We start from the raw sequence: 27,566 nt of genomic DNA on the forward strand, positions 1-27,566 counted from the left end.
CTAAACTTCATTAATTAAAATAAAAATCACAGTATTTGAACAGCAGCTCCAACAGAATATAAGACCTCCCTGGTGTAAGTTTGAAGCAACACTCCACAGAGTTCATACTCTGTGAAATTAGGAAGTTGTCTTATTTTCCCTCAAGGAAAGGCAGATAACAGGTCAAGGCCATGGGTGTCTGGGAAAGAAGATGATAGCAGCAGCTTTTAATTTTATATCCACAGTAGAGTATAATTTTTTAACATTACTAACTGTAAGCATGAAATGTCTGATTTCTACTTATGCGACTCCTAGACTTGTGAGGACAGAATCTCACAAATCCTGTGACTAAATTGCTAACTACATTTACTCACAACTGACTTCTCCTGCAGTTGATTGGAAAAAAAAAAAAAAAAAAATTAAACATCATATTGAGGTACCTTTGAAAATACAGTTAGGTAACCTCTGTTGCTCCTCATTTCCTCTTTTCTCCCCTTTGCCACTTCCCTGAAACAAGCCAATCTCCAGTCTTGGGTAGTAAATTAAAATTTGTACCATGGTTCCCATTCCTTGTGTGAAACTCCTCAGTACGACTTTAGATTAATGTTCCAAAATCAACTGGAAAAATGGGGTTTGCAGACCTTTTAAACTCCAATTTCTGTCTTTTGATGATGAAACAAGGACTATGCTGCAGAAACTCCACATGGAAGAAGAGTATCCCTAAAAAAAGAATTAACTGCACGCGAACACTAATTAGAACTTCAAGGTGACTTTTGCTACCATGTCTTTACATGTCTGTACTTATGATTCAGGGAAAGTATCTCTGATTCTAGATTATCTCTGAAGTATATTGTACTTATATGCAAACCCTCTTTACACAAAATTCATACCAGGTTAATGCATGCATTTCACTGTTCACAGATACACTCACCTAAAAATATCTCATGGCAAGTATCTGAGGTATTTTTTTCTTTTATCTTTCCATCTATTTTTTGTTCTTTCTCTCTTCTTTTTATCTTTTCTTGTTCACTTAGCCTCTTGCATCTGTTAGCATCTCCCTCTCTTGTCTTCCCATCTTTTATACTTATATGTGCTACATCAAATGCTAAATGATTTCCATCCAGGCTTCTTATTCTCATCCCCAAGTTTAGAATAGAAAGCATACACATTTTAACTCTTGGAACAGCTGTATCTCTTTGCCTCTCTCTCTTTCCCAAAACATACCTTGGTATGCTTCCTGCAGTGTTTGGGTACAATGGGGAGGCATGTCTAGTATGGGTTTCTCTACATATGTCTTAGTCAAGAGAGTAAAAAAGATTTGCATCCAAGACATTTCCCTCTCTTCTTGCACATGGTAAGCCAAAGGCAGCATAGCTTACAAAACCCACCTCAAAGAGATCCTCTATGTTATTACTTCTCTTCTGCCTGTGTATGAGCGTTTGCATGTCTCTACCTACGTCTCAAGACACCGAAAGTTCACCTTCTTCACTTCCAGCACTATGGATTATCACTGGTGGATTTGATCCTGCAGACTTTGACGGTATTTCAAAGGTATTTGCAGTCTTTTCAAGCTGTGATTGTCACTGCGGCAACTGAGCACATGCCAAAACTGATTTATTGTCCCCACGATTTAACGTGGAATCAGAGAGCTAAGTTAGAAATCATTTTAGGAGCAAAGAACAGACTATCAGATGGACAAAAGTATCCAGGTGCTTAATTCCAAAAGAAGTCATCTTAGAAAAACCCAGACTAATACAGCTCTCTGTGCAAAGCAGAAAAGGTTATAGCAGAACTCTTTTTTTTTTTTTTTTTTTTTTTTCCTAATTGAAATCTACTGATTTAATCATGAAGCTTTTTAGTCCTTCCGTCATCAGGAAGAGATTCTTTACCCACTGCCCCTTTCCTGGCAATTGCATTAGAGCTCACTCTCTTCTGTAAAGCATTGCCAGTACTATACTCAAGGCAAAGCTTTGCATTATAGTTTTAGGTTTTAGTTTTACATCTCGTTCAATTACTCCTACAATATTTGGACATTTTTTTAATAGATGTTCTCATCTCATGTTTGGAAATAATGATTTGACTCATCTTTTGCAGAGAACAAAATCTGTATAGATAGAATTGCATTTGCTGCACATACGAAAAGCAACAGGGCATCTTCTTGTAATTTTGCAGTATTTGCAATATTAAGCCAATCTAAACAATTTGTATCCCAGGCCTCTTTTCAGAAGATGACTGAATCAAATATTCCCGTTTTCAGTTTTGAAATTCAGTGACAGCTTGTCAGCTTGCAAGCCAGAAACAGAGATGACTGCCAAGAGTCTCTAGTTACTGATCTTTTTTCATGATGCACTATTTTCAACTGTATTGCTTCACTCATTTCCATTACGGCTTCTGAATACAAGAATACATATGGACCACGGAAAGATGATGAGCCACTTTTAAGTGCTCCAGAAATGAAAGGTGGAGAAATAGGTATAGTGGACAATAGATTTCCTAAAATTAGACCATTTTTACACATGTACATGTTTCCCACAGTATTTTTTCATATCTCACACATGGTTCCCATGACACAGAATGTGAGAATGCACGTGCTCTTTTGGGTCAAAATTCAACCTTTGCTTTTCACCAACACAGGGAATGGAATATTTTCCTATCACCAAATAGCTCAGTGGTATGTAAACCTTCTTAGTTACTGAAATAACTTAAAGTGGCTGGAAGGTTTATTTTATCTTTTTTTCTTTTCCCAGTGTACTCTTCCCTTTCCATACGTAGACAATATAGGTCCCCAGTTCAGTCTCTTGCCTGGACTCTATATGAGGCTGTTGTTTTGGTCCTCACTGCTCTGAAACTACTATCTATAAACATGCTGTGATAAGTTAGTAACAAAAGCACTGAAATTTATTATGTGTCTACCAGTGGAACATCAGGGAAAGGCAATAATAACTGGGCAAAGTGCTTCAGAGCTTTAGTGGGACAATCAAAGCCTCACAAATTCCCTTAAAACATAGGAGGAAATATTTCAAAGGCTTCACTTTATAGAAAAAGCTGCAAAGATTTGTTTCAGCAGTTGTAAAACTGGCAGCGGGACAAGTTTTGCCAGTTTCCTTTTATCCAAAACATTTTTCACAAAGCCTTAAAAAATATTATCTCTGTACATTCCACTACAGTCTTGAGTTCTCATCTCATCTGATTTGTCTATCTCCTTGTCAGCTTACATCACTTCTTTCTAAAAAATACAGTTACCAAATCTAATGAATAAAATAATGCAAAAAGCATAACCTAGCAACCATTGATTTGGGATGCCATATATTTTTTCATGGTAAATAAAACTACTTCTTACTGGAGTTAGCGGAGCATTCTTCTGGTCATGATTAATAGTACCCGTTAGTGTCACTTGCTTGCTTTAAAAAGCTTTCTCCAGAACATCAAAAGCACAGCAGAGAATAGAATTTTAGAAGTATCTCAAAATAAAAATTTAAATTCATTTCTATCACTGTGAAATTTGCTTAAAATCAAGTTTGCTGGGAAGCATTCAGAAGGCCAACTATGATAAACTAACCAACTGTTACAATGAACGTCACCTATATACAAACATGATTATGTTGAGCCTGAATCTCCCCCTTCCAAATAGCATCAATAAGTTTTCATTCGAATACAATTTGGCCACGTTCCTTTGCCTATCCAAATTTGATGATGCTTGGATTTCTATCTAATATTATTAAGGCTACTAAGTGATGTTCATTTGACGATAGTCTTAAACACAAGAATCAGATGAGAAGATCCTAGGTGAAGGAAAACGGAGTGTTCTTAAACCCAAGTTTAAATCATGGCAACCAATTTTGGTATCCGTTCTCTCTCATAATATAAATATTGTATTAGACTTGATGTTTTTTTAGAAAGCACCAGAAATAATCCTCTTCTCTCCATGTTTGAGATTTCCAAGGGAGCAATGACAGCGTTGTCCTCCCAAGGCTCAAACATATGCCAAGAAAAAACGTTGGATGATATCATGGTAACAACACTAAGGAAAGGCTAGGATAATCAGATGAACTTGCTTGATACTGAAAGTACAGCCAGTAAAAATTGCATTCATTTTTAAACAGCAGAAGCATCTATGCCTTAAAGCTTTTGACATACAATCCCAAGAATTAATTGGCAGTTCAGTAATCTTTGCCTTTCTCTGCATTTTAAAGGACATCAGCATCCACACGCCTAGTGGCACTCTGATCAGCTCTCCCAGAATATTGTTCACTGGAACCATGCTCTTCTAAACACCATGAATCAGAGCATGATATTTTTCTCTGCACATAGCTCACACTTATAGAATCTAACAGCTAACCTGTTCCACTGATTACTTAGATTTGCTCTTGGAATAAATCAAGCATATTCCTGAGAAGGAATGCTGGGAATGTACAGCTGGAGGAGAAGATACCCACAGAGCAGCTTGCCTTGCCACAACTCTGTGGTAGGTGCCCACCTATGCCTACTTGCCAGCATCAAGGGTAGCACTAGCTAGAAATAATCCTAAGGGCTGAGCCTAAATGACACTACCAGGAATCCCATGGACTTCCCAGTCTGTCTTTTCTTCCCTATTTCTGAGAAATAGAATCTGCTCCAGGACAGAGATCAGATCTTTTCATATGACCATTTTTAATCCAGTTGCTCAAGTGAGAATGAAAAATAGATATCATTTGGGTCAAAGTGGGGGCTTTTAGACCCCTCATGAGAAACAAAGAGCCAGGAGCAACCCAGCAACCCATAGCAAGCTGCTGAGCCAGAGGTGAGCTGAGCTGGGCTCTCCCAGCCAGAAAGCACCAGGATATATACTATACTATATACTATATTATAAACTGACTTTTACAAGTTCACATTAACTTTGTCTTATCTCCTTTCTTCTACAGGCTCTTCTTCCCTCTCTTCTACGTTTGAACTTCTGCATATTAGCATATTAGGTCAACCACCCTCATTAAGACTTGTGCTATATGATATTTCTGATTTTCATCTTTTTTTTGCTCAACTTCTCCTCATCTACTGGAGACATGAATAGTAATTTTTTCCCCAGATGTTTGTTCTTTGATCATGCCAGAGTTGACTATAAACATTATGTCAAATTGGGCTTCCCCAGTTCTATATAAATGTTTACTGTGTGTTCAGAGGTGCTGGGAAAACAACAATTAGCTATTACTGCTGGAGTCACTAAAAGTTTTTATTTCCTCACTCCTTTTACATTGTGAATACTAAACTTGAAACATCTGCAGTCTCAATGGTGAGAAAAGTAGGACATAAAAGGTTAAGTGACCAGATCATTTCCTGGTACATAAATTCCACGAGTATATCATTGACCATAATACTGATGGTTTTTTATACTTGTGTTGGAAGCAGAGGGAGGGATTATTTGCTATTTGCTGTGGACACCATTTGAAATTTGATCTGTAGACTAATCTAATTACAGTGCTAATGATAATCAGATGAGATGTCTGGACTGATGGCTGAAGTCTGCTGTGAACTTAAGCCTCAGTGAACTTAATTTTAGCCAGCTACAGCAACAAGGATTGTATACTCTATTTTGCACAGTAGGTAATTGAATTTTATATACGTATGAACATACATCATAGAATCACAGAATCATTTGAGTTGGAAGGGACCCTTAAAGGTCATCCAATCCAATTCTGTTGCAGTGAACAGAGACAAGCACAGTTCAATCAGGTACTCAGAGCCCCGTTCAGCCTGATCTTGACAGAGATGTAAACGTTCTTCTGCAATATCTTGTGTAGAACTAGATTTCTCTTCTGCTAATAAATGATTCTGCTAAATGGAAAAATCTATGGCCTCTGGAAGGCTGATATCAGATCCTGGTTGCAGCATGTAGCAAGGAGTCTTTGCCCTTCAATGAGAGCCTAAGTGACACCAGCATCAAAGCAGTGCTGTCATAGCACGTCTCCACGATGAGGGAGTTGTTACCAAGTTTTGCCTGACCTCATCATGCAGACTTCATCTTGGGAATCTATCACATGCATTCTGGTATTGATAAATCAAGCGCACAGCTCATTTCCAAAGCGTGTGCCCCTGCTGGATGCATTTCTCTGCATTAGTCTTTCACTCAGAATTCACGGGGAGTGGTGCCTTCAGGCTCCAAAAGGAGAGGGAAGCAGGAAAAGCTCTAAGATTAAATTTTTCATTTAATTTTGGTAGAATAAAATCAATGTCAAAATATTATGCTTTTGATGAGTATATTTAACTGTACGGTCATTAATCTGAGTTAAAAAGCTCATCACTTACAGTAAATTTATATGTATATTTCAAGATCCAATACATAAATGAGATAGAATTTGCTAATATAATTAATACTACTACATAAAAAATTATGTCTTCTGAAAAACAAATAAACCACTGTGTCATAAGTGAATCTGTTTAAAAAAGGTTTGCATGTAAAAAAGTTCCCTTCAGAGTGTAACCTAAAGGAGCTACAAGGGGCTGCAGCAGCTGGGCTGCCCTCAGACCAGTGCCAGCCAGAAAACGCAGTGGTTTTGGAGCTGAATCAGAGCCAGCATAGAAGGGAGGACTGTGGGGTTGGGGCAGATCAATTAACCATCGTGCATAGGCACACAGCAGCTCCTAGCATAACAGCATGGTCAATGCAAATAATGCTTTCCTTGGATGAGTAAACAGGGGAATATCAGGTTGAAATAGAAGACAGATGACACCTGTAATTAGGACTCATTGGGGATGACAGTGTTTAATTCTAACACTGGAAAGTTCCAACAAGGTGTTGATGAATCACAGTTCCGGAGGAGAGGCACAGTTATTATTCAAGACTTGTAAGAAATGTATAACAGTGAAAAACTCGAGAGTATAACCTGTTTTGTTCAACAAGAAAAAGGATTAAGGGTTATTTGTATAGAGCCTAGAATTCTCTCTGCTTGGAAACACAAACTGTAATACAAATCTCAGAAACTGCCAAACAAAATTTAGCATCTGGGAAGTGAAGAACTGGAATAGGCACATTCCGATCAGACACAGAAGTTCTCTTTATAGCTGTAACTGTATTAAGTTAGAAGAACCTGCCAACATTTGTGCTGAATTTTCCATTGCTGGAAAAGCCTAAAGCCTAAATCCTACCTGTTTTGTTTTACATACAAGGCTGCATGAACTGAACGAGCACTACATTCTCTTCTGATGTCAAATCTCATAAGAAAAATAATTAGATACTGTCCCAACATTCATTCTCTCTTTCCAAATCTACATGCCCTTCATGAACAAAAACAAAGGTCCACCACGACATACAGAATCATAGAATGGCCCGGGTTGGAAAAGACCTCTAGGATCACGAATCTCCAACCCCCCTAACACAGGCAGGGCCACCAACCTCCCCATTTAATACTAGACCAGGCTGCCCAGGGCCCCATCCAACCTGGACTTGAACACGTCCAGGGATGGGGCATCCACAACCTCTCTGGGCAGCTGTTCCAGCACCTCACCACTCATAATAAAGAACTACGATACAGGATTTTAAAAATTAAACATTTTAAAAGCACAAATTAAGCATTTGATTCTATATTTTCACAAGCACAGGTTTCTACATGTATAATTAGGAGAGAGTGCAAACCAAGCTTCTGAGAAGGCAAGGTAGTTCCCCCATTGCTTGCAGCCTTGAAACCAATTGTACGTGGCTCTGGTAGCAGCTGTTTTTCTTACTGCTCTGAAATGTTTTCATTCCAAACTTAATAGTACGTTGAGAGAGTCCCAGGATGCCACCGTGCAGAGCAAGAGCTGTCTCACTCTTCTCTTGGACACCAGATAAATAGACTGAATGAGGGGCTATATTTAATCCATTTCAAACATCCAAATGAAATATGTTTATTTGCTTTTTATGCAGGCTAGTACGTATTTCATTTAAGGATGAGCCTAATGGAAATAGCAAGTGATTTGTTACCATCTTCAGTGAAAGTCAGGATTATACTTACAGTGCAGATGGGAACATAAAGCTTTCTGAGAAGAACATGTAGCAAACTGAATCATTTCATCTTGTGAACATAATAGACCTCCACATTTACACGTGAACGTTCTGAACAAATTACATCTCACTACTTGGGCTTTGCTCTTATTTCTACTGCTTAAGGTCTTCAAAATTTTAAGTATTTTATTTTTAAAACTTGAGACCATTAACTTCCTCTACAATGGCTGCTACCATGGTAAAAAAAAAAATGTTTTGTGTTTGCTTTCATAGGTGAATGCACATTATTCTCTTAAGCTCACTCACCACCGTGAACTACATAACAGTTTATTTTATTAAGATGGTGCTTTTATCGGAACTAAGACAGGAATTCCTGCTAGCTGAACAGTTAATGCCTCAGCATTCCATCAGGAATCAAACCACCATCAACACAATTTAAGTTCTTTCACCCATGCAATAAAAACCATCTGTCCAAACAGACTTCTACAGCAAACTTACCCAGTTTTTGCAAAACTTGCCCAATATCTTAACATGGACCGGCTCAAGATTTCTTCAGCTTTGGTGTAATTAACTCTTCTTTCTAAAGGCAATCCGAACACAAATTCAATCTCATAACCGTGCATTACTCCCATCCACTCTGGCCAAGGGAGCTTTGAGGATCGATGTTCAAAGAAGTAAAAGAACACATTGTTCCCTACTTCTGCAATTTTTTTGGCAAACTCCATCACAGGACATATTATATGGTAGTCCCCGATAACGTCATCCATGGCATCACGGTAGTGTTCTGGTTTTTGCTCATTTTCCCAATCCGTGTACTGGAAAATGATAGATTCTATAGCAAGTTGGCTCACTTGTGGAAAGGACAGAGTTAAAGCTACTTCAAATTGTGTTTTATTGATCAAACTATCGCTGTCCTTGCTGAAGCCAGGGACTCCATATACTAGAAAACTCGTTCCTTCATCTTTGTTAACACCAACCAAAATCTGTGTTTGCTTGAAAACGCCATTCTCAATCAATGTTTCTGGCATGTCCACTAAAAAATCACCATCCACAGTTGGACAAAAATAAATGTGTAAAAGAGAAAAATAATTTACTACATAAACTTCATTCTCCAATATGTCCTTGGGCTCCTTGTCTTGGAGGCAAAGAATTAGCTCTGTCTCATTGCTGGTGGGACACTGGAGTTGTTTAGCTAAAGCCACTGTTCTCCTTCTGGCTTCAGATGCTGTAATTGCAGCCCAGGGGGCAGTTGCAGATCCACTTTGCATGATGGCTCTTGTGAATAAAGGATGGCTTTTAGGAGAAAGGATATGGTAGCTGACAGAAGCCGAGCCAGCGCTCTCTCCAAAGATAGTCACACTTTTTGGGTTGCCTCCAAAAGATGCTATGTTCTCCTGAACCCACTGAAGTGCCAATCTTTGATCAAATAAACCTGCATTTCCAGGAACCTCCTTGTTTCCTGGCAAAGCCAAAAATCCTAACGCACCAGTTCTGTAGTTCATGGAAACTACGATGACTCTTTCTACTCTGGCTAGAAACTTGCCATCATAGACAGGTAGGGAAGTTGACCCAGTCTCAAAGCCACCCCCATAAATCCAAACCATGACAGTTGCATTCTTGGGCTTGGGAGAAGGAATCCATACATTAAGGTATAAGCAGTCTTCACTTAGGTTAGTTTTTGGATTCCACATCTCTGTTCCAGGAAACCCAGGGTAAGTTGTATCTATAAGCTGGTAACAGGAGTTTGCATGTTTAGTGGCATTCCAGATACCTGACCACGACTCGAAAGGCTCTGGTTTTTGAAATCTCAGTCTACCAACAGGTGGTTTTCCATAAGGTATCCCAAGGAAGGCTGTGACAGTCCCTCCCAGTACCTGCAGGTTTGTTCCTCTTACTCTGCCTTTCTTGGTTGTAATAATATTATCTTCAGGCACTACCTTCCTGATGAACATACACAGGAGAAGCAGCCACACAAGAAATCTGGCACAGACGCTCATCCCATTTGCCCAAACCATGATGCCTGAAAGACAGGAAAGAAGAAATTCAGGATTATTATTTCCAGATATTAACATCATAGTCAAACCTGCTCATTCAAAAAGGATGCAGATCATCCCAAGGGTGCTTAAATTAAGACAGTGCTTCTGCACAAAGCTCAAGCAGTCTTTAACCATACCTTGTTGTCAGTCTTGTAAAAGCTATGGTTAGGATTTAATGCTTAGTACAGTGCTACAGAACAACTTTGTTGCTAAAAATACACAGAAGTAAAGAAGTTGGACCGGAGAATCAAGTAAGTGGTCATAGATCACATGTTTACAAGTCACCAGCAACCTCACACTCTCTGCAACAGGTGACTTCACTACTTGCATTTCCACCAGCACAACTAGTGGAACATCTTATGGTCTGTGACACAGAAAGCTGTGCCCAATGAACCGTTTCCCTGCTAGGAGTTTCTTTAGCAACTTGAACGCTCAAATCAATAAGGGCAGATAATAGACATCACTAGCCACAGACTTTTCCCACACATACACATGCATTCTGTGAACGCTGGGGAGGAGGGGGGGGTAGTGGGCAAGAGCTAGACAGCAAGTTTTAATCCAAGGATTTCCAAGTCTGTCTAAGGTTTGAGTCATGTCCATATCACAGCACATGCCTGGGCTGAAGCAAACCATCAGGACGGCATTGCTGTGAACCTCAAGCAGCCCTGGGTGGTCTCACTGCCTTACCCGTATATCTACAGAGATGAAGCAAGTGAAGTGTGCAAAGACTTCTGGACTCTGAACTGAGTGCCAGCTCATAAGCTTGTCTGGGTGACTGCACAGAGAGATACACTAAGACCTTAATGAAATAACTTGTTTCCCTAAAGCAACTTAACCAGGTTCATAACCATCATAATCATGACAAGTAGTATATTTTTATGAGCTAAAATTAACATTAAAAAAAATCAAGTTTTTTTTTTTTTTTTAATTGACACTGGAGGGGCTTCCTAGTTTAAGTATGGCCTGGTCTTTTCTCCCTAAGAACTAAGCAGTAGCTAATATTATATTAAAGCAAAGGATATAGATATTATGTATCCCATTTAAGCATATTAGAAGTCCTATTTACCACAACCTCTCAAAACACCCAGCATCATCCTCTCAAAGTCAGAAAAATAGCATTTACATAAACCAATTTCTATGCCTTACATATTTGAAAACACTCAACAAAGCTTTTCTCTATTTTTTCCTTATTGCCCTGTTGTACATAGCCTACTCTGCCCAGCCAGTTTAAACAGGCCATTCTTTGTTAATGAGAAGAACTTGTGTCCTTAAAAGGAATGAGGCTAATTTCTGAGGAAAGTACAGCTTTGTACTTAAGACAAGCTCCTCTCCCTTGTTTGCATATTGCTAGAAATAAACTAAGAAGATAAAATAAAAAAGGAACAATTTGTGCAACAAGGCTGCTGACTTTGAGATAGCATCAAATATATGGATGAGAACCTTCAGGGTCAATACTTTTACTATTAATCAAGACAGATAAACAATAGGTAAACTTGAGAAAAATAAACATGTATGTTCTCATCTTTTTATATGAAAGAAAAAAAAAAAAAAGGAAGGTGGTGAAAAGGGATAATAAACATTAAGCTTCAGTCTAACACTCCACCCAGCCTTAAGCTTGGTGTGTAGGAACCTGTCCTCTTGTAAGCCAAACCTCAATCACGACCCACGTGCTGCAGTAGCTCCTGCAACACTCCTACAGCCTGTAGTCCCTGCAGAGCTCCCCTCACTGGTGCTAGTCCTTTTTCATCCATTCATTCCCATAACAAAATCTTGTAAGAGCTGGATTAGAAAAGCTATGCAAGGATTAGGGTAGGGCTAAGCTCTTTGCCCCCCACCTCACAGTCAACTCAGTAATGGCAATAATAGGAAGTGTGCATCAACTACAGAACACTGTGAGGTGGGAAAAGTAATTAAGTCTATCATTTCATTGACACTTTCTCCTCATCACATATTCATTTCTAATGCATGACCCCGGGACTAAGAGATAGCAGCAAACTGGAAATAGTAGAAGGTTTCAGTGTCATTACCAAGAAAACAAATGGCAATAAGAAAAAATAGAGATGTTAAAGGTCTCAAGGCTTTTAATATCTAAATTGTAATTAAAGTTAACTCCCCTCTGCCCTCTCCAGTAAATTAAAAAAAGAATGGGACAGGAATATAACACCGTAGTAGCACTGCAAAACACGAGTGTAACTTTCAATCCCAAAGGCAGGAATCTTAGACGAAAAAAGAATTAAAGATTCAGTTCTGCACCACCTTCCCAATGATCTCTGCAATAGCATAGGTAGAAAAGGAAAAGGATGAAACAGATCAAGCTTAAAAAATGCAGGAGTTTCATACTACTGTATGAAAGAGTTTGCCTGCTCTCCTGTTTCTCTGTACTGACAAAAGTAACAAGGGCAGCTTATTATGACACCGCCAATGTATGACTAATATTACATTTAGCAAGGTTTCTCACACTGCATTAAAACAAACCCAACAACGTAAAGTTGAGTTTACACTGAGAAACATTACATGAGAAAAACAAATATCACTTATTACTATGGAAGTAAAACAGCAGCGGAGTGCTTCAGCTCATCAACCTCAGCCGAGCAGAGATATATCATGTAATGCATTTGCATACATTAAAAAGTGGTAGTTTTCTCCAGCAGAAGTTAAACAGAACATGTTTTTATATCCTTATTCCACAGGGGAATAAAATTTATTTCAATAATTGTTTCTTCTCCCTACAAAGTTTTACCCAGCCACAAAAAAAAGAAAAAAGAAAAATACTACATAAAATAATAAAGTCACTATTTAAATATAAAAGATGGCTGAATTAATAAGTGATTTCTGGCTCATTTTAATTTACTCAGCCCAGGATCCCTTAAATAACACCGAGGTCTGATCCACACGCCTGCTTGCTCGTTCCATTTGCAGAGCAAAGTGAGTTTTCCCAAGAGAGCAACAAATGGGCAGAGCGGAGCGTTTTAAAAGATCACAATTCCCGTGCAAATCAAGCGGAACCGTAAATTACCCCTGGCAGACAGAGACGTGGAAACAGAGAATCACTTACCTCACTTCTATTACAAGAACTACAAAGTTTTAAAGGTTCGGGGTCTTTGAATACTTCAGGGAAAACGCAGTGTGCAGCTGCTGCTCTAAGCCCGTAAATTGGACAGTACTGACATTATAATCAACTGTTTCTGACACAAAGCTCGCGAGAGTTGGCAGCAGCAACTTGATCTGCAGGCAGCATTCCCTGTTAGCCGACATCTGCTCCAAGGCACATGGTACCGCTGGAGAAATGCTACAAAAGGGAAACTCCTGGGAAAAATCAGCCATCCACTTCTATAGGAAAGGGAAGAGGCAGTGATTTACTTCTAGCACAGAGCAACGCTTTGATAATCCAGGAAGATCAACAGATTTATGAATACAGTAAAACCCTGCCTTTCTTCCCTTCATTGTGCGTTGAATGCTGCCCATACCTCTCAATTTTTTTTTGCTGTTGTTCAGCTCAGTGTTAGCACAATGTGAAAGTACTTCAAGTTTTTGTTTTCGCTGTAGCATAAGTCACTATTTTTGGTTATAAGCAACTGTTGGCAGATAAAAGAGGAGTGTCTGCTGTGCAGACATGTCAACAGCTGGCAAGCATCACTGGCATTACTTGACTCACGGCCATCTGAGGGCTACTGCTGAAATTTGCTCTGCCCAGTCCTGGCTTCACGGTGAAGAACTGCACCCACATGGCATCACACGGTGCCTTCACTCTCCTCTTAGGATTAAAATTAGAAATCATCCCTCTGCTTGCTCAATGTGATGCCCTCCTTTCACCTGAGCCTGTTAAGTACTGTTTCCGTCAGAATGCGTGGCTGGGGATGCCAAGCCAGTGTAAGCGCCAGAGCTGTCAGCTGCCCAGGCCAGGTGGCAGGGAACCGTGGTGCTTGTGACCCGTCTACTCTGTTCCCAGAGCGGTGCTGCCTGTGATGGAGTTGATTCCTGAGAAATGATGTCAATTGCAGATGTTTTGAAGTACTGAAGAAGGGAGAATAGAGAAGAAGAAAGGAGAAGATAAATTGTATAAACCACCTTCACAAAATGTCTTATTAAACTCACGCACCTGAGCTACCACATGAAACCATCCCTTGGTGTTGGGGCTCCTGGCCCTGAGCAGATGTACTCTCTAATGTCTCTCTAAAATAAAAATACCCACTTTTCCACTTTTCAAGGTTTTCTTCCCGTTAGAGCTCAAAAGAATTACTTTCCCTCTGCTTAATAATCAAGCTACAGCTCTGTTTCAATTACACAAAAGCAATATTTGGCAATGCATAGAACAGAAATAAAATGTATGAAGTTTATAGACCTTGACATGAAGACTGTAAATGATTTTTTTTTTTCTTTTTTAAGAAGCTAGCACATGAAATAGTGTTTTAATACAGGAAAGCTCAAGAAAGAACTGTCATGTGGTTTATTGTGATAGTTTTACGGTCTACTTTCAGGATCAGACATCTGATAGGTAAATTGCAGGGCCATGTTTGTGAGAGAGAATATGTCCCAGTCTAAACCTAATTCAGATTATAAACCCCCAAATTTTTAGCGTGGAAACACCCAATACAATTGCTAGCTTGAAATTCAGAACTCTTGGACAGGATCTTGGTCACAGTTACATAAGTAACAAACTAGGATTAATCTGGAACCAATTCCAGAGGCAACCCCAGCTGATTAAAATGTTTTAAGGGCAGTTTCCTGCATGAAGCAATATGTTTTGCTATCTCAATTAAGGCAGTTCCACACATTCTCTGACATGCACCGACTTTCTCTAACACCTCTTTCAGGAACACTGCCAGGTGACGCACATTTTCTTCATTACTGTGAGATCAGAAGAATGAATCAAAAGCCCCAAATCGTGCTAGAGACCACTTAAATGAGTTATTTCTAATGCTTAGAACAAACCGTTGTATTCTCAGTAGCAGAACAACAGCAGGGGACTGAAACACACCCCTGAGAAGGTGACCTCATGGCAAGCGAGTATTCAGGCTGGTTTCGGGGCAGTAGGAAATGCTGTCAGTTCCACCTTGGCATTACCCAGCTGCCATCAACCAAGACAGACCGTGTGCATCATCATTATAATTCTTGACTACTATACTTTAGTCCAGTGTTAGACCATACTTCAGAAAAGTAAGCCCTCTTTTATGATTTCTCCTCTAATTAGAAAAATTAACATATAAATTAAAGTTCCACCACCGTGAGAGTGAGAGGAAACACTTATTTTAGTTACTACTTAGCTTACTAAAAATACCTGACTGAGAATTAGAGATTAAATACACTTAACACCTTTGGTAATTCTTTGGACATTTCCTTCAGTTTTCCTTTGGGAACATGAAATAAAAAGAAGCACACAACCAAAGATATGTATATATAGAGAGAGAAAGATAGATAAATGGACAGTGTTCTATATTGAGAGAGGCATATATATATATATATATATAAATATTAAAAAAAACATACATATAAATATAGATATAGATATACACCAGAAATTTCAAATGCCTACATCTATCAATCTACCTACCTATCAGACTATACTTTGAGGTCATGCAAACCTTTATTTAAGACAAGCTTCTCAACAAAATCTCCACCAAATATAAGAACTCAACACGTACCTATGAAATAAACCTCCCACTGATGCAGGAATTTTGGCAGGAGAGGTCCCATTTGGAAAGAGATTTATTTCAGATACTCCCAATGGAAAGCACACCTCTCTCCCAGCATGACCTCTGGGCTTTCAAGGCCTGTTCAGATGAGAAGGGTGCCATTGGTTCCCTTCTCAGGATTTGACTCTTCTGAGCCATCTGCAGTCTCAGAAAGAGCACCTGGGCTCCCATGGGAATAGCTGAGCCAAAAGGCTTTGCAAATGTCACTTCAAAGTAAAGGCAATCACACGTGAAGTATGTGATAGTACATGAAGTAGGAAACATTCTTGTTTTCTTAATTGCTAAGAAGAAAATTGAAAGAAAAATTATGGCTATCCTAGATCAAATGCCACATTAGAGAAAAAAAAAAAAAAAAAAAGAGAGAGAGAAGGGGGCTTTTATTTAAATTCCAGCCTTGGTAAGCTTCCTTGGGGCCTCAACTATCTCCAGTTCCAAGCCAGGTTTTCCCACCGAGCAGCTGGATGACCTTGACTTGCACTTCTGAGAAAACTGCTACGGCCTCAGAAAAAAGCTGTGAAGAAAACAAAATCAAACTGCACAAGAAAGGTGAAACTGCAGATTTGAACAGTTAGCAGCTCAAAAATTCAATGGGGAAAAGACAGAAGCCAAAAGCTATGAAATCTTCAGGTGAAAAAACAGAAGATAGGTGCTCGGTGGCAGCAAGGATCCACTACTGCTCAGCTTTAAAGCTTCTATTCGCACTACATGACTGCACATATGAAGATAAAAACCTTTGTTTTTAAATTGAATTTATCATGCTTGCAAAGCATCTCTGTACAGTAGTCGTCCATACACAATGACCCTGAGAGGGACCATTACCTATTTTGGTGCTGCACAACTCTGCACATATGTTGATGTGAAACACTGACACACTAAAGAAGCCTGTTGAGATTGAGTGTTACTAGGGGGGATTGCAGCTGTCTCCAAACCCACATGAAGTTCTGCCTTTATGCTGGTTATCTGAAGAAGCCTCATTCCAGAGGAGCTTACAGCGTGAAGATGGGGAAGTCAACAATGAGCCTTTCTGGACTGTGACAACAAACACAGAATAGGTCTGCTCTGCCCAGGCAACCTCAGATGTTGTTTGTGACCAGCAGAAATTCCCAACAATAATTCTATTAACAAACAGCCATGAGAGCCAACTGATCTGAAAGGAAATTTGAAAACATCAGGAAAGATGTCTTGGGTACATATCATGAAAATGGATACCAATTTATTAAATATACAGAAGACAATAACATCCATATAAGCCATTAAACATGATTATATTTTCCTCTTATTGGTTCAATTATAATCTACTTCAGCTTTCTTCTTATTACTCTAATTATAGGTTGGTGTAATTTCCTCTTTATTAGCACAATTATGGCCTGCATTTTTATAAAACTCTTGGAGAAATCTGAGCCAATGAGGAAATACATCCAGTTGAAAAACAGAAGCATTATTGTTATTATTTCTTTTGAATGTTCTTTTACTCTTAATCTCCTACGGTATTCTTACATAACCCATTATTTTGTCTCATATAAGGATTAGATTCAATAAAGAAAGTAAAGAATGATTAATATATGCAGAACATGTCTTGCATGATAGTATTATAGCCTCGATGTTTAGCATGCAAGTAAACAGGCCAGGCTGGAGAGTCAGCAAAGAGCTGAAATCTTGTATGAGCATAATAAGGTAATCTGACACATACAAAAAATTCTTATTTGTTGTCTTGTGATAATATATTCATCAGCTGAAGTCATTAGCTATCCAATGCACCAAAAGCAGAAATGCCCAAGTAATACCCGGGCAGTTCTGAAAAACCAAAATTGCCTACCACGGATGGTACAAAGTTTAGTCATTAACAACCTATCCTTTATCTGTGAATATCTAAAAAGTTTCAATCTAATCTTGAATGGGGAAGGTGGAAACTTCCCAATTCCCAATCCTCACTCTTTGTTTTAGACCTCATCACTAATACGATTTTCCATCTTTCAGTTTTGGTGTCAGAGATGTGTTTCTCTAATGAAAAAGCCATAGAGGTGCTCAAAAGCTTAGTTTAAGTCATTGCTGATTTCAGATTCAATTTCATCCAACACAATGAAAGAACTGAGGCTCACACGAGGACTCGGTGGGACCCGCTGGTGGGGAATTACAATGGAAACAAGTTCAGTGTGCCCTTGTCCACTCTTCAATAAATGGCTCGTGGCACCTGGATGTATCACAGCTACAGATTACAGTAAAACAATTTAGACAAGGAAAAACTTCAGATTCACCAATGCCTTTTTGCTGCTCTCCATGTGTCCAAGGTGCATTGGAGAGGAGATTTCTGCAGCTCGTGTCGTTGGCAGTTGGGCTACACCTATCCAACAATTCTGCTCAAGAGGAAGGTGTTGTTGATGGTCTCTGGCATCAGCCCACGTTATATTTTTCCTTGCTACAATCAGAGCAAAACTGAAATATTCCAGTTATTTTTCCCTTACTTTCTGTAATTCACAGAGGATTTGATCTCTCTGCCTACGTGATTCGTGAAAGAAATACAACCCCATGAAAAACAGATGACCCTAGAAGAGGTTGCACTTATTTTGTTACCCCACAGCCCAAAGCACATAGGCACACACTGACCTCTTGCCATAGGGCCATGCCCAAAGATTATTACGCTTATGGGAACTCAGGCACTGCTATAGTCTTTCAGAAAAGCAAACTTCTCAGGCTGAGTGACTTTTGAACAGAAGGCCCCTTTGCTCTGTGGATGTGCAAGCGCTGTGTAATCATGAAACTCATTATAAACATCTGTGCAAATTTTTCAGGAAGATGCTATGATTTGTGAATATTGGGTAATTCATCACAGTACCATCTGCTTGAAAAACAGTCATCAGAGCAGGTGGCATTGTGGCAAAGTACAGTACTCTCACAGCTTTTGCTATATGTCTATATGTGAAGTAGGCAACATTAACTTAAACGCAATACTATGTGATGCTGAATACATGCTTGCAGGAAAATTTGAATCCAGCAGAGTTCTTGAAACGCTAATCACATTCAACTGCTACAAAACATTATTTTGCATGAGCTACTCATTCATTAGCCAACTTCATTAGTTCCTTACCTATATTCTGCTCATGATTACTCTGCGCCACAGTTTTCTGATGGATGAACCAACAAACTTCTCTTTACCCTCTCTCACATTTGCTTGCACCAACAAAGCCAGAACAACACTGATTTTCCCCAGATCATTCCTATGTATCACACAGTAGGATTTTAACATCAGAACCAATCTGTACATGTAATTTTCTTCAGCTCAGGCTGTAGCAGGTTGAACAGAAAACGAAGAGCTCAGCACACACAGGCAGAACGTGACACTGCGGGCAGACCTTGCTCATCTGCAGCTCAGAGACACTGAGCAGCAACAGGAACGTTATGATGCTCTCCTCATTCTCTCATTTCTGCCTGAAGGCAGGTTCAGTACAAACCGCACAGAGAGAGCCTGCAACCTGAAGGACTTTCTATTTTCTTTACCAGACCAGAGATACTGGGAAATTAAAAGATGTGCCCAAATCGTAAGGAAGGCTGAATTGCATCAAGACACACAGGGCATTAAAACATCATCCTTCCCAATTTTGTTTAAATCCTTCAGTTTTAGAGGGATATTCTATATGTCTGAGTTTCAGTAATATATTTTTGATGGCAGTCTTGAATGAAAGCAACATCTCCATTCATTTTTCCACAGTAAATAGAAAACCTCCCTTGGGATTCAAAGGCTGCATTTTCTAAAAGTTGCCAAAAGCAATGATCAAAAGAATTCCCTGCCAGCTCCTCAAGGGCTCCTCAGCTGGTGGATGTCCCATGAGGAAGGACAGCCCTTAGAGCAGTCTGCCCAGGAGCTGCCAGGGCCTGTTGTTGCAGTTACAACCACAGCTGGGAATCTCTGTGCACGGTAATTAATCATAATAAAGGTTGTAGTGAGGATTCGGTCTGGAAGAGGATTAAAAAGGCACAGATGGAGCGCTGTGGCACCAAACCACAAGCCCACATTTTTGCCAGAGCAGCAACACACTTGTTGAAGAAAAACAAAAACCACAACCTACAGGCAGGCATCATCACTGCTCAGGTTTAACAAGGTTTGCCTTTCAGCGCCTCCAGCATTACCTGTCCTGTAGGGACACACTTTAATAGAACATCAGTGCATTTCCCAGAGCCACTAGAGGAACAAAGCACAGTGGCTGAGAGTTGCTCAGTGGAAGCACTTGAGTGATTTTAACTTTCATGTTCATGCAAAATATCCTGTCAGCAGCTGATGAAAACAACCTAACATTCGGAATGTCGCACAAAGAAATGCAGAAGCCTGTGGTGTTTCCTGATTAAGCACTCTTGTCCTTAAATCAAACATGAGCTGTCCTCTCCAATGAAAGGGCATTTGCTGGTGATTAGGATTTAACCACATGAAAAGTGAAGGGCAATTTGCTAACTCTCCTTTGCTGCCTTGTCTCTTCTCCTCCTTTTATTCATATCCCCATTTTTAAGTCAGCTGTTCTCCACCTTTCAAAAATTGTGCAAGATGCAGACCTTTACCCTGGCCTCTTTGAATTAACTACAGGGAATTTTACTGTTAATGTATACAGAATAAAACCTTCTGTCAAAAAGCGGTGCTAGGCTTTCACATCATGGTTGTAACTTTGATTGTGATTGTAGTGGAATGAGTAAACATCAGGTGAGAGTGGTCCAAGTGAAAAGAAGCAGCTTTAGATTGAATAAAAGTGGCATCTGGTAGAAGCAGAAAGACGAGGCATGCACAGAGTAACATTTGTCAGTACGCACAGCCTAAATCTACAGGTAAGACAACAAAGTTTTGTGAAGTACTTATTGGAAGCTCTTTCCCATCCACTGAAAAAATGGAGAGGTGTTTGCCTGAGATAGGTCAGTGAGAAACAAATCATAGAATCATAGAATGGCCTGGGTTGAAAAGGACCACAATTATCATCTCATTTCAACCCCCTGCTATGTACAGGGTCTCCAACCAGCAGACCAGGCTGCCCAGAGACACATCCAGCCTGGCCTTGAACACCTCTAGGGGATGAGGCATCCACAACCTCCTTAGGCAACCAGTTACAGTGCATCAGCAGCCTATGTGTGAAGAACGTCCTCCTAATAACTAACTTAAACCTCCCCGTCTCAGTTTAGCACAAGGGGAAATGGTTTTATCGGTATCCACCCTCATAAACATCCATTCTCCTTCCTCTTCATATGCTCCATTCAAGTACTGGAAGGCCTCAATGAGGTCTCCCTGGAGCCTTCTCTTCTCCAAGATAAACAAGCCCAGTTCCCTCAACCTTTCTTCACAGGAGAATGAAGTCAGGAGTTTTTGGCAGGAGGTGGCATCTCAGTAGCAGCACACACAAGAGATAGACTGAGGGCAGGCAGAGAGGACAAGCAGCTCGTATTTGGAACTCAAGTGTCTGACTGCCAGCTCCTGTTGTCCCCACAGTGCCTCAAAGGCACGTGAAACAGCCCTGATCAGGGCTCACCTTCACTCATTTAATATAAATCTTTGGCAGGACACACAGGAGAGAATATCAGTGTGGACTGCGAGCACTCCATTCTGTATGTCTGGCATTACTGCAGTGCCACTGGTGGGCAGGACACTGGCAACGTCCCCACACAGTGTGCCAGTACCTACCACAGCTATCAGCATATCTGACTTAGACAGGATGCCTCGAGTTTCTCTGTGGGCCAGCTGTTACATTGCATCATGTCATTGCATAGAGTGTAGCTATTAATGACTTTCAATGGGATGCACTGCATCCTCATAATGCATGCTTTAGGTGCTCCCGAATCACTGAGTCACGGGTGTAGATAGACCATACTGACAACTCTATAGAGGTTTGATGCCAACAGGTGTTACCCACATTGTTACCCACATCTGCAACTGTGCCCTGTACAACTAGTAGGCCAACACACATAATGCTATTTAACAGCAGGACAAGGAGAAATGATTTTAAAGAAGATTTAGGTTGGATGTCAGGGAGAAGTTCTTTACAGAGAGAGTGGTGAGGTGCTGGAACAGCTGCCCAGAGAGGTTGTGGATGCCCTGTCCCTAGGGGTGTTCAAGGCCAGATTGGATGGGACCCTGGGCAGCCTGGTCTGGTATCAAATGGGGAGGTTGGTGGCCCTGCCTGTATTAGGGGGGTTGGAGATTCAGGATCCTTGATGTCCCTTCCAACCCTGGCCATTCTGTGATTCTATTTACCTCAATGGAAAAAACTGAAATCCCAAACCTGAGACTCCACAGAACCACTGTATGTGAAACATGATCTGAATTCAGGCACCATCTATCCTCAGGTTAGTGACTAAGTGTTACAACCAGCTTTTCAAAAATGTAACAAAATATTATAGCTCATTTTCATGGCAGACTGCTTGCATTGCTTCAGTTTAGGAAGCAAACACTTTTACAATCATCACAGACATGTAAATCAGCCGAAATTCATGCTTATGTAGTTGCCCTCCAAATTTAAGCTGACATAAGTCATTTGATATCAATTTTGGAGCAATAAGAACAGAATGTGGTGGACACATATGGCAGCACACTGGATTTGTACTATGAAATTGCTACACCAACGAATAAAAGACAGTTCATCCCCTAAGCATTGTAAATGCTGATACAACATTCAGTTCAGTGTCACAAGTGGCTGTATGAAAGTAACACAGACCCTCTCTTGTGCATCCTTCATTTAACATTTACCTCTACAATAAACCAAAACAGAACAATAAGTATTTTCATAAATTCCAGCACACTTCACATTTCATGTACTTTTAATTGCACTAAAATAAATAAAAATTAAATATGAGCTCAAATGCAAGTTTAATTGTGTTAACTATATTACCATGCAGACTAGGGCTCTTACTCAGACCAAGACTCTATCTCAGCTGTATTCAGAAATCAAATACAAAGAAAGAGTAATGAGAAATGCAAGCATTTATTAGCGATGACCACCCTGTATGAATCCTCATTGCACAAAAATGACATTACTTCTTAGCCAAAAGCATTTCAGCCTTTCAATGCCTCAGTAAGCCTCTCTTAGGGGGGAAAAAAAAAAAAAAAAAAAAAAAAAGGATTTTTTTCTATCAAGTTAAGAAAAGCTGAGGTGCCCAAAGAAGAATCTGCTTCCAGGTTCAGCCCCAGCACTGGACTGGCACTGCCTTTCGAGATTCAGGAATTTTGTTCAACTACTACACCAGTGCCAGCTGCACTCCTGACACAACACAGCCTGCTCTTAAAAATCAAACAAAATAGCTAATGGAACCAGTAGGACTCAAAAATTCTGTCTAGGCACCTTTGCTACCCGTCCCATTTCACCGCAGCATCAGAAGGAACGCCCTGACCAACATCACACATCCTGTAGATATAAAGGAAAGATGATTTTTGTATTTGAATTGTGTTAACATATCATTTATTTTAATTCCATTATAGCAGAAAAAGCCAATAAGCCAAACTTTTATTTTTCCTGCACATGCATTATTTTTGTCATATTGTTTTGCAGAGTGCATATTGCAAGCTTTTTCTTTTTAGCAATAAGTGTCTAGCTATTATCTTGGAACAAAAATTCAGGCACATCCAGCACAAAATCACACAAACTAGCTGGCCAGGACTGTGCCTTGCAGTTTCAGATTCATAGATGTTGGAAAGGAAGAGACCTATTCACTTATCTTTTTAGATGTCCCCTTGCAGTCTCGTCCTATCTATTTATCCTGATAACTTCAGGTAAAACAGCATCTTACAAACAAATTAATGAGAAACAGTTTCAATTCTGTACAGACACCAAGGTGGCTTCCGGGAATAGGAAAGTCCTGGATTTCCCTACTCAGATGCCTGATCTGATGAATCAGGATAACCATAAACCACCAGGTTGTGCTGTTGCCCTTAAGCACTGTGCATCACCACAGAGCTCTGCTGCTGCGCTCACTCAACAGCTGTTATTTGCCTGGAAAGACCCTCAAATCCTCAAAAACCAGAAATAAACTCATCCCTCAGACTCATTTTCCTCTTGATTTTACAGCTCAGCTTTTTTTTCATAGGACTTCGGTTTGCTTTGTAAATCACTGGCAATGTTTGCTGGCCATGAAATTCAGGTATGAAAATAAATAACCCATCTGCACAGGCTTAGGATGCAAACACTGCAAAGCTGAGCTGTGAATTGATGTTATGCTCAGTGCAGCTTCCAACAAACCATCCCTTCACGTTCATCGCTGTGGCTTACTTCCAGTACTGCACTCCCCCCTACATTCACAGATCTTTTCTGTGTCTCAAAGTTATATACTATTTCAATAAGCAGCAGCAGTGTGGTACAATAGAAAAGAACATAAATATATTGTGTTTTCTTTTGGTTTTTTTTCTTTTCCCCTATGGAAAAAGCATTAAGATCTATGCTTATAACACTAATCTAAAAAGCTGCGTAGCTATTGATGATCTGAAAGAGACTGTATCAGTGTTTCCTATGCAACACCACCACCTCTTCCATTCTCAGTGAATGGCACACCAGAGCAGGCATTGCTCTCACACAAGATATAACTCCATTATTCAGCTACCCTCCAGGAATTGGTACTGTCTTGGCTTTTGGATCACAAGTTACTTGCAGATGACAAGGTTGCTTTCTCTTCTAGAACTTTCCCAACGAACCCAACGCAGTTTCTGCTGTAATCACAGCAACACTGCTATCGCCTGCTTCTCTCCATCCATTTGGTATTGATGTGGATTTGCTCAGAAATGGCAGATGTTGTACAGCTGGACAACTGTAGAGGTTATCAAATTTCTTAAGTTACCTGAGAAGCAACTACTGCTTCACTGATGTCAGTATTATAGATGGAGTAATAAACATTAATATAAAACTAAAGAATATTCAGAAAATTAAGCAGCAGGTAAAAATCCCCAATAATTTGAAAGGTTAACTGTCTTGCCATAATATAAAGCTGATAAAAAGAAAAAGTTAATAGAGAATAAAAAGACCAAAGGAGATCATTCAGTGGTACTTGTAGGTGGCTTATGACACAACCCATGTCCACAGCCAACTATGGAAATTTGATAACTAGAGGGTAAAAAGTAAATTTCTGCGATGGATTAAAAACCGCTCGTGAGATAGAGGAGACAAAGGAAAAGAAAGAAGTGCTAATTCTTGACATGCAGAGAGGTTAATATCGAGTGCCCCAAAATTTGCTGCTGGGACTGATTTTTGCCAGTTTCAATCCCAGGAGTAATGTAAAAAGTGGTACCAGCCTACTCAGCAAGTTTTCTGAGCTCCTCTATGGCAATAAGTGCTTGTACTTCCTTGCTTTACATCATGCCCATGAGCCTGTATGCTTTAACTGGTGGTAATAGCAACTGCAAGGCTATCACAGCACACAGAGACAAAGCTTAATCTCAATGTGGTTGCTCTTTGGTAGAGATGTCCCAATGCAAGATTCAGTGTTGTTTTTGATTGCTCATAAATTAAAACAAAGACAATTTTCTTTTAAACCATTCAGTGAGTCTGAAGCAAAGTAAAGGAGCTACAGCTTGTATTTTTTCCTTTTATACTGAAAAAAATGCAGTCCGTGCTGCAGCTGAGGATAATGCATTGCTACTTCATCTAACAAATGGTATTGAGCATGAAAAAGAAGCCACAACAACCACCTTTAAACTGCAAATAAACTCTGAGAGATTAGAGTCATACTACGGATTTAGGCAGACTTTCAATCTGCAAACAAATGGGATACAGTTCATTTTCCAGTAAATGTAACCAATTAGGAAAAATGGTAGATGAAGATTCATGAACCTATAACCACAGATATCACCACGCTCAGCGATGGCTGCTTCACTCCCAAAACAGAAGTCTAAACAACTCAATAAAAATGTTTGCTTATTCCTCAAAAGCAGCCAGAAATAGCTAGCATGTTGCAGGTGGCTGTTATTAAGAGGATAAATCCAGTACAAAATTTTGCTGTTGTTCCACGTTCCCTCAATTTTGAAATTTCACCACATCACAGGAAACAAGGAAAACGTTCAGAAGTAACACAGCAGGAACGTCTTCTAGACAACAGGAGCTTTAAAATGTGTTTTACACATTTAAAAACAGTTTTACTTCCAATACTGCTTCATTTCTGACCAGCCAAAGCAGCACGGGCCTTTCAACTCTACAGTCTCTCAAAAGCTGAAGATCTGCTATGGTCACACCAATTAGAGAACTCTGACTCAATTATCCAAAGCACATCTATCGAGATAAACAGACTAAAAACAAGGAATACTTACAATGTACAATATAAATTGATTAACATTCAGTTCTGCAATAATAGCTGGCTTTATGATGCATTTCATATTTAGGCATCATGGAAGAAGGAACTGGCAGAAAAAGTTGGACATTTCAGTTCTGTTGACAGTTGATGAAGCAATGATATATTAAAAAAAAAAATCAATTCTCTTATGCCAATGTGTATTGATTAATATGAATATGTAATATTTTCATGTACCTTATGCTGCCTGCTGTAGGCCACCAAAAATATCTTCTTGTTCCAAAAATGTGATTGGAAGGTTTCCCAGCCCACACAGAACATTTGCTCTTTTAAGAATATAGTAAAACATTGCATTTTACTTCAAGTTGTGCATAGCACATTCAAAGTATATAGCATTTGCCTTTAATTCACAACGTGAGATTAGCAGTTGTGAAGTCTTGACATTTCCCACAGAGGAATTGGTGGAAGTCAATATTTGATTTCCACCAAGGCAGAAATTCAGATGATATCCATGATCTTAATTGGTATTGATTGGCACGTCTAAAATTTTTATCATATCTACGTTGACAACAAAATATATTTTTCAGTATCTCATTTTACATTTCTATTTATAATAAATATATAAATAAATTGATGAAGGCAATGCTGAAGACACAAGTTTATTTTGTTAGAAATTTGGCAACACCATTGCCTTAGATTCTTCAGTGTTACTCATCTGTTAAGAACACTGTTTAGCCAAGCTACAAGGCCTACTAACCACAATAACCCAAAGCATGCATTTGCTAGAGCAGGCTGATATCTTTTGCCTTTTTTTTTTTTCTTTTTTCTTTTTTTTCCTTCTGAACATGTTTTTTTAGAATTCTTAGGACTTCCTGTTCACCATGCCCAGGCATCTGAAGTTATCAGAAATCATTACATATTATTTCACTAATTACCTGAGTACGTATAATCTTGTTACTTCTTGCCCATTCTGCTTCTAATGGAAGAGCATTTGACAATCTCAGTCATTTATCATTAGAACTCTTGCTTTCAACTCCAGACTATACGTATATAAGTTTACTTACAAGCATTATCATTTCCTCCTATATTAATATTACTCTTCCAACTCCTGGATATTTATTTATAATGAAATTTCAAAGAGAGAAACACCTGCTTAAGACACATGATTTTTCTAGGTAAGCCAATCTAATTTAACCTATCTGTTTTCAGGGAGATAGTAATCATTTACTTTATCCTCATCACCCGAGCAAGGATTATTGGAACACAACGGAAAATGTGGCAATGACAGCAGAGCAGCATAGTCCTAGGCTGCAGCAATTGAGGTTTGCTCAAATGCAGCAGCTGTGAGCACAAATAAAGGAAACAAGCTGCTTACCTTTGGAAGGCCTAGGGTACACAGGGATCTCCAGAAGGATACCCTTGCTGCTGGGTAGGAATGGATGCCAGCTCCAGCCCTTCTGGTCACTCAAGTGCATTGCACTGCCCACACCTGAGCTCCTCTATGTTGGCCCTGCCTTCCTGCCAGGTGTTCAATCACTACTTCAAGCCATGACTTAGCATTTTCACTACAGTTATCTACTGAACAGCATCTTTCTTGAAGAGAAAGTTCATTAATGTATGCAGTATTACTGGAAAGTACATCAGTCTCTCATATTACGTGTCCTCTTT

The 27,566-nt window shown here is 39.5% G+C and overlaps 1 protein-coding gene across 3 annotated transcripts in view; it reads right to left on the reverse strand.

Moving 5' to 3' along the window:
* The window catches only part of BCHE (butyrylcholinesterase), a 49,814-nt gene that overhangs the window by 18,698 nt on the left and 3,550 nt on the right, over positions 1–27,566 (reverse strand). Inside the window, exons 1-2 of one of the 3 annotated variants that reach the window (XM_090147651.1) lie at positions 27,274–27,345; positions 8,432–9,953 (exon numbers count right to left, since the gene is read on the reverse strand). In XM_090147651.1, coding sequence (XP_090003777.1) covers positions 8,432–9,948 — 1,517 coding nt within the window. In that variant the 5' untranslated portion in view covers positions 9,949–9,953; positions 27,274–27,345. Of the gene's footprint in view, positions 1–8,431; positions 9,954–13,024; positions 13,241–27,273; positions 27,346–27,566 lie in introns of those variants that run through there. The other 2 variants (XM_031603720.2, XM_090147650.1) reach the window with 2 other exon arrangements.

Source organism: Phasianus colchicus, chromosome 10 (genome assembly GCF_987193195.1).
Source record: "Phasianus colchicus chromosome 10, bPhaCol1.hap1.1, whole genome shotgun sequence".
NCBI lineage: Eukaryota > Metazoa > Chordata > Aves > Galliformes > Phasianidae > Phasianus > Phasianus colchicus.